Here is a 7295-nt window from a genome sequence, read left to right as displayed (position 1 = left end):
CTGCTGGCTGAAGCCTGGCTGACTAAAGCAGGTTTCTGGGGTTTGGTTTAGCTTCTATATTTGTTAAAATGTTTCTTAGAGTTGCAGCTCAGAGGCCAGCAAGGAGGCGGGGAACCTGGCTTCCTCCATCCCTGAAGCAAGCAAGCCTCCCTGTTCGCTTCAAGCTGCCTGGCTGCCAGCCGCCATCTTGGTTGGCAGTTAATTTGCATATCTCCCTGGTTAGCCAATGGGAAGGGTAGCGGCTGTACGGCTAATTACCATGTTTCTCTTTTATTAGATAGGAATGTTTACTTTGAATTTATATTAGTTCACACAAACACTCCATCCACACTTTTGTTCCGGCCCTCCGGTCCAGTTTAAGAACCCATTGTGGCCCTCGAGTCAAAAAGTTTGCCCACCCCTGTTCTAGAAGCTCCTCACACAAATCCAGATATAACTCCTTCAATGTCCCATAGTCTCATATTTGAAAATCTCCAGGGAGCTGACTCACATCCCTCATCCATGTGCTTAAAGGCAACCTATCAAAGAGCCATTCCACTGCTAACAGCCCAGTAGTAAGAAAAAAGTGATGTCGAAAGAGGACATAAGGAAGGCCAAGAGACATGAAAATATGTTCAAAGTCACTAATCATCTGAGAGATGCCAATCAAAACGACAATGGAAAAAAACAACGACGACAATGAGGTACCATCTCACACCTGTCAGAATAACTATCATCAACAAATCAACAGCCCTGATCGGTTTGGCTCAGTGTATAGAGCGTTGGCCTGCGGACTGAAGGGTAGAGAGGTAGTTTGAGTTTCCTCATTCACTGTCACAGCTCTGACGCCGCCTCTGACTGGAATGTGACTTCCTGCCTCCCGCCTTGCTGGTTCTCACCCCCTCACCTGGAGAGACTGGAGAGTGGCGTCCACGCTGTACTGTCCACGGTTCTTCCCCTCGTTCCAGCTTGAAGAGCGCATCTAGTGTGCTGGCTTGACACCCTGCTTGTGAACAAGGACAGAGACTTAGACCTATCATCTTGGGCTGGGCTCTGTCAAGAAGACAGAATGTAACATTTCAAGGAATGAACAGGTTTCCCATCTGTAACACAAAGACTTTTCTCTCAAGAGAAGGGACATAACATCCTCCTGTCTGCAGCAAGAGAAGTACCTGAGATTCCACCATCTCGGAGAACTGGAGTTATTCTGAGCGGTTACACAGCTGAGAAAGAAAAAGCCACTAAGAGGGCACCTGCTGAGTGACCCAGGGGAGCTGTCCTCACCCACTGACACCAGGTGGCTGTAGGTCTCCATCATCACGTCCCTGTACAGGTCCTTCTGCTTGGGGCCCAGGAGCTGCCACTCCTCCCTGGTGAAGTCCACGGCCACATCGTGAAATGTCAGGGATTCTGGTAACGACTCCATGTTGTGTAATGGGGTGATGACCTTTAGATGATATGGAAGAAATGTTAGTTTTTCTGCGAATGTCACTCTATAAACTGCGTCTATGTAGCAACTGGGGTTTTATTTCATATATAGTAGAATAATTACATGCCTAGTAAAACACAGGGTGGGGCAAAAGTAGGTTTACCATTACTCAAGTGAAAAATTTATATATATAAAACCCTAAGTGACAGGAATGACCAGAACGACAGGTCGTTATGAGGCGTACTTCGGGGGGTGGGGCCAGCGGCCAACCTCCTGTGGCCCCCTCCCCCCAGCTGGCCGGACCCCATCCATGCACAAATTCATGCACCGGGCCTCTGGTAATTCTATAATTGCCCTGGCCAGTAGTTTGATAAGCTTCATTTTCCATGCAAGGAGAGGCCAGAGGTTCAATTCCCTGCCAAGGTACATGACCGGTTGCGGGCCTGATCCCCTGTAGGGACATGCAGGAGGCAACTGATAGATGGTTCTCCCTCATGGATGTTTCTCTCTCTCTCTCTCTGATCAATGAAAACATAGCTTAAAAATATGATGCAATAATCCTATCTAATAATAGACAAATAGGGTAATTAACTGTACCTCTGCTACGCTAATCAGGGCGATATGCAAATTAACTGCCAACCAAGATGGCGGCCAGCAGCCACGCAGCTGAAGCGAACATGAGGCTTGGTTCCTCCAGTGATGGAGGAAGCCAAGGCTCCCCGTCTGCTGCGTCTGGGCTCTGAGCTCCTGAAGCAAAAGCTCCAAAAGCAACACTGTTTCAATTATAGAAGCTAAACAAATGCCAGATACCTACTTTCAGACAGTCGGGGCCTCAGAGCTGGAGCCGGCTCTCAACTCCATTGACAGGTATAGAAGGTAAATAAATCCCAGAATAAAAACAAAAAGAAAAAAAGGAGAGGCTGGGAGCTTCAGTCGCCTGCCAGCCTGAAAACGGCCCTCAGCCCTTCACCCAGACTGGCCAGGCACCCCAGTGGGGACCCCCACCCTGAAGGGGGTGTGACCAACCTGAAAAGAGCCATCAGCCCCTCATCCAGGCTGGCCAGGCACCCCAGTGGGGACCTCCACCCTGAAGGGGGTGTGACCCAAGCGGGACCCCTACCCTGATCCGGGACACCCTTCAGGGCAAACCAGCTGGCCCCACCCTTGCACCAGGCCTCTATCCTATATAGTAAAAGGGTAATATGCAAACTGACCCTAACAGCAAAAAGACTGGGAATGACTGGTCACTATGACACACACTGACCACCAGGGGGCAGACGCTCAATGCAGGAGCTGCCCTCTGGTGGTCAGTGTGCTCTCAAAGGGGGGAGCTCTGCTCAGCCACAAGCCAGGCTGATGGCTGCCAGTACAGCGGTGGTGGTGGGAGCCTCTCCTGCCTCCTCAGCAGTGCTAAGGATGTCCGACTGCAGCTTAGGTCTGCTCCCCGCTAGCAAGTGGACATCCCCGGAGGGCTGGAGGGCTGCCAGAGGGATGTCTGATTGCCATCTTAGGCCAAATCCCCTTGGGAGCAGGCCTAATCCAGCAAGTGGTCATCCCCTGAGGGGTCCCAGACTGCGAGAGGGCACAGGCTGGGCTGAGGGACCCCTGCCCCCTGAGTGCACAAATTTTTGTGCACCGGACCGCTACTTAATAAATAATAATACAAGAATAAATTGCAGTTTGTGTACTCACAAACTTTGCCCCATCTTGTATTTTGTAATTATGCATTCAGACATTCATGGATTCATCCAATTACAAGTTTCAATAATGTGTAAAAAAAATGTTCTTGTTAACCTAGAAACGCCACTTTGTATTTTAGAAACAAAAGATATACATATAGTATATGTATATTTTTCACATTAACAAAGGTGGTTTTTATAGGCCTCTAGACATCCATGAATGAAGACAAGAAAGGATAAAGCAAACCCAATCATCCGAGCCTGGAGCATTTCCTTCTGTTCTCTGAAAAGAGCCGCAAGGGCGAGGCCCTGCCTTGGTGTGTTCGGAGTCTGCCTCTGTATTTCTTTCTTTTTTAAAATATATTTTTATTGATTTCAGAGAGGAAAGGAGAGGGTAGAGAGAAACATCCATGATGAGAGAGAATCATGGATCAGCTGCCTCCTGCACGCCCCCTACTGGGGATCCAGCATGCAACCCGGGCATGTGCCATTGACTGGAATCAAACCTGGGATCTGTCAGTCCCCAGGCCAAAGCTCTACCTACTGAGCCAAACCAGCCAGGGCTGCTCTGTATTTCTGTAGAGAAATCCGTCTGAAGTCAGGGGTGTCATTGGAAATGCTGACACCCAACCCCACAGCTTCCTCCTGCTTCACATGGTTCTATTGCTCCTGGGAAGTCAGGCCTGTGGATGGAGAAGAGAATCCCACGGGTGGTGCACTTCCTCTGGGCCCCGATGCTACACTGCTCTGAGCCCTCACCTCACACAAGGCCACAGGATCGCTAGTGTCCCTTCAAATGGTGTCGGGAAGTACGTATTCTTCTGGCCAGGAGAGCCTTAGGTCCCCACCTGTGTGGCGGCACTCCCTTTATCCTGTGGAGGGTAAGTGGGGTGCGTGTCACAGGAGACCTGGGAGATGACATCCATGCCCGCACCAGGCCTTAGGAGCAGGTGAGCATCAGGAAAATCACTGACACAGAGCAGAGCATGTGGACGGAGAGGTTCTGGGCACTGTTTCCCCTGAAAGCTTATGTGCCTCTTCAAACATTTCTGCACACATTTCAGCCGGAAACCCAGTTCACTGGGCAAGCTCTCAGCTCTCTCTCATAAGCAAAAATGTTACTATCTTAGGGGGTTTTGAATATATACAAAAGTACCCAAGATGGTAAACGAACTGGAAGGCGGTAAATGAATTTGAAGTTCTTTAAGATCCATGTATTGTTAGAGGAGAGAATAAAGTACTAATTAAGACAAGAATTTAACAAAGTTCCAGGTTGTATGCAGTCTCTAATGTCAGAATAAAAACTAACAGTTGTCTTAAAGTACATAATTTACATGCTAGTGGATGGGGGAAATATAATTTTAAAACAACACCTGAGCCCTGGACAGTGTGGCTCAGTTAGTTGAGCATTATCCCTAGGTGGGGTTTTCCTTCCCCTCACTCTCATACACGACTGGGAAACAGAGTGAGAATTCAAGATCTCCACTAGCTTCAGCTTCTCTTATCGCCCTTTGAAATTTAGACCTGGAGCTCATAGGAGCCAGAGGACCTGGTTTAGGCTTCCTTTCTAATTTAGGGAGCCTGTTTTGAATGGGAGGGCTTTTCTTCTCTCTTCTGACTGGAAAGGATCAAGGGTCATGTTTATGATATTTATTCTCCTTCCGATCAGTAGGCATAGCAAAATTGCTCTTAGATTGACCTGGAGACAATAATGATGTGTCCTCTCTAGGTGAAGCCGAGGGACTATTTAAAGTTTGAGAAAGTTCAACTGTTTCTGCCTCTGGTGCCAAGGTGTCACGAATTAAATTCCAGAGGTAAAAAAGGGACCTTCTCAGATCTATGGAATCTGTAATAAGTCTTTAATTGCTCTCCTACTTCAGTCCAAGTTTCTAAACAGTTCCTTCCTCAGGAAACCATGACCAGACTTCTTGTATAAAACGTTCTGTCTGACTGGAAGTAACCTAAACTCTTCTGGTAGCAAACATATGTTTTAAAGATCAATACAGAGTCTTCTTTCTTTCGACTCAGTATGGCCCATCTTCTCAATCTAGGTTCTGTACTATCTACCCTCTTACCCTACTTATCCTCTATAGGGGGGTCTGCAGCACCCGATGATGGAGTCCTATTAATCCTGAGTCGGGGGGGGGGGGGGGCTTACCTAGGGGAATCCTGTTCGGATGCCAGATGTTGGGGTCCTGCCCCAGCAGGTCCAGGGGTTCCCAAAGGTGTGGACGAGTCAGGGAAGAAGGAAGGACACGGAGACAACCTTCAGTTGATAAGCAGCTTAGCCAGGTTTTAGCCAGGTTCTCTAGCCAGGTTTGGTCTTTTTCTCCTGTTACATCTGTATTTATTTATTTATTTATTTATTAAATATATTTTATTGATTTTCTACAGAGAAGAAGGGAGAGGGACAGAGAGCCAGAAACATCGATGAGATAGATCAGCTGCCTCCTGCACGCCCCTTAGTGGGGACGTGCCCGCAACCAAGGCACATGCCCTTGACCGGAATCGAACCCGGGACCCCTGACTCCGCAGGCCGACGCTCCATCCACTGAGCCAAACCAGTTACTGCATACACCTGCTTTTTAGGAAGATGCCGAAAGCTAAGAAGGAAGCCCCTGCCCCTCCCAAAGCCGAAGCCAAAGCAAAGGCTTTGAAGGCAAAGAAAGTAGTGTTGAAAGGCGTCCACAGCCACACAAAAAAGAAGATCTACACATCACCCACTTTCCGACAGCCAAAGACACTAAGGCTCCGGAGGCAGCCGAAATATCCTCGCGCCCAGGAGAAAGAAGCTTGACCACTACGCCATCATCAAATTCCCCCTGACTACTAAGTCAGCCATGAAGAAGATAGAAGACAATAATACACTAGTGTTCATTGTGGATGTCCAGGCCAACAAGTACCAGATCAAACAGGCTGTGAAGAAGCTCTATGACATTGATGTGGCCAAGGTCAAGACCCTGATCAGGCCTGATGGCGAGAAGGCATATGTTCGACTGGCTCCTGACTATGATGCTTTGGATGTTGCCAAAAAATAGGATCATCCAACTGAGTCCAGCTGCCTAATTCTAAATATAAAAATTTCACACTGTAAAGAAAAAAAAAGTATACACCTATGTACTGAGCAAAAGAAGCCTGACATTAAAAAATGCATATAGGAGGAAGGAATCCAAGATGGCGGCATAGGTTAACGCCAGGAGTTTGCTGCCTCGAACAACACTTCAAAAATACAACTAAAGATGGAAATGGACATCATCCAGAACCACAGAAAGGCTGGCTGAGTAGAAGTTCTACAACTAGGAGGAAAGAGAAATAACATACTGAAACTCAGAGGAGGCGCAGTGCTGAAGTGAAATACACCTGCCTCTGGTGCCAAGGTGTCACGAATTAAAGGTTCGGAGTGCATGTGGAGCGGGCTGGTGGCGGAGTGCGCGGTTGTTGTTTTCAGACTCTGAGCTCCAGATCCCGGCAAGTCTCTAGGGACCCAGACTCAAACGGGAGAAGCGGGATTGTCTGGCTTTGGTTGCAAATCAAAGGCAGCTTTCTCTCCGAGGTCTGCTGCGGATGCTGAGAATCTGAGAGGCAGAGCCCCTGGGGACAGAACTGAGAGCAGCCATAACTGCTCCCTCCGCCCGCCCTGTAGATCCCCTGGGACCCGCCCCGCCCAAGCCCTGCACAGAGGCATTTGCCAGATAGCCTTAGGCAAACGCTAGACTAGCACCGCCCTAGACATCCAGCACAGAAGCTCTCCCACTGCAGACACAGCTGACTCTCATAGCCAGTTAGCATGGAGGTCAATTCACCCCCAGTATTGCCGACAACAATCAAGGCTTAACTACAAGACTGCGCACAAAGACCACAAGGGGGCACACCAAGAAAGCATAAAAAATGCGGAGACAAAGAAACATGACAGAAATGGAGGATATAGAGCTAAAAAACGCACTTTTAAGGTCTTTCAATAATTTTCTAGAAACTGCCGATAAACTTGATGAGATCCTCAAGAAATCTAATGAGACCCTGGATGTTGTGATAAAGAACCAACTAGATCGTGGGCGTACAGGAGGGAAGCCACCAGTGGGTCTTTCTCACAGCAATGTCTCTTTCTCTCAAAATGAATGAATGAATGAATGACAAAATCTATATTAATTAGAGGGTAATATGCTAATTAGACCGGGTATCTTCCCAGGGTGCAGCGGGGCCAAGGCGGA

General features: G+C 48.2%; 1 protein-coding gene and 1 pseudogene across 5 annotated transcripts in view; one reads left to right on the top strand and one right to left on the bottom strand.

Moving 5' to 3' along the window:
* The window catches only part of LOC102424176 (zinc finger protein 615-like), a 17307-nt gene that overhangs the window by 9097 nt on the left and 915 nt on the right, over positions 1-7295 (bottom strand). The window contains exons 2-4 of one of the 5 annotated variants that reach the window (XM_023747324.1): positions 5246-5428; positions 1264-1426; positions 887-985 (exon numbers count right to left, since the gene is read on the bottom strand). In XM_023747324.1, the coding sequence (XP_023603092.1) occupies positions 887-985; positions 1264-1405 (241 nt within the window). In that variant the 5' untranslated portion in view covers positions 1406-1426; positions 5246-5428. Of the gene's footprint in view, positions 1-886; positions 986-1263; positions 1427-3846; positions 4201-5245; positions 5429-7295 lie in introns of those variants that run through there. The other 4 variants (XM_023747325.1, XM_023747322.1, XM_014448467.2 and 1 more) reach the window with 4 other exon arrangements.
* Positions 5665-6140, top strand: LOC106695085 (annotated as a pseudogene).

The sequence above is a fragment of the Myotis lucifugus genome, unplaced genomic scaffold (assembly GCF_000147115.1).
Source record: "Myotis lucifugus unplaced genomic scaffold, Myoluc2.0 scaffold_839, whole genome shotgun sequence".
Taxonomy (NCBI): Eukaryota; Metazoa; Chordata; class Mammalia; order Chiroptera; family Vespertilionidae; genus Myotis; species Myotis lucifugus.
Note: the sequence above shows the minus strand (reverse complement) of the source record. Positions and strands in the feature narration are given on the sequence as shown.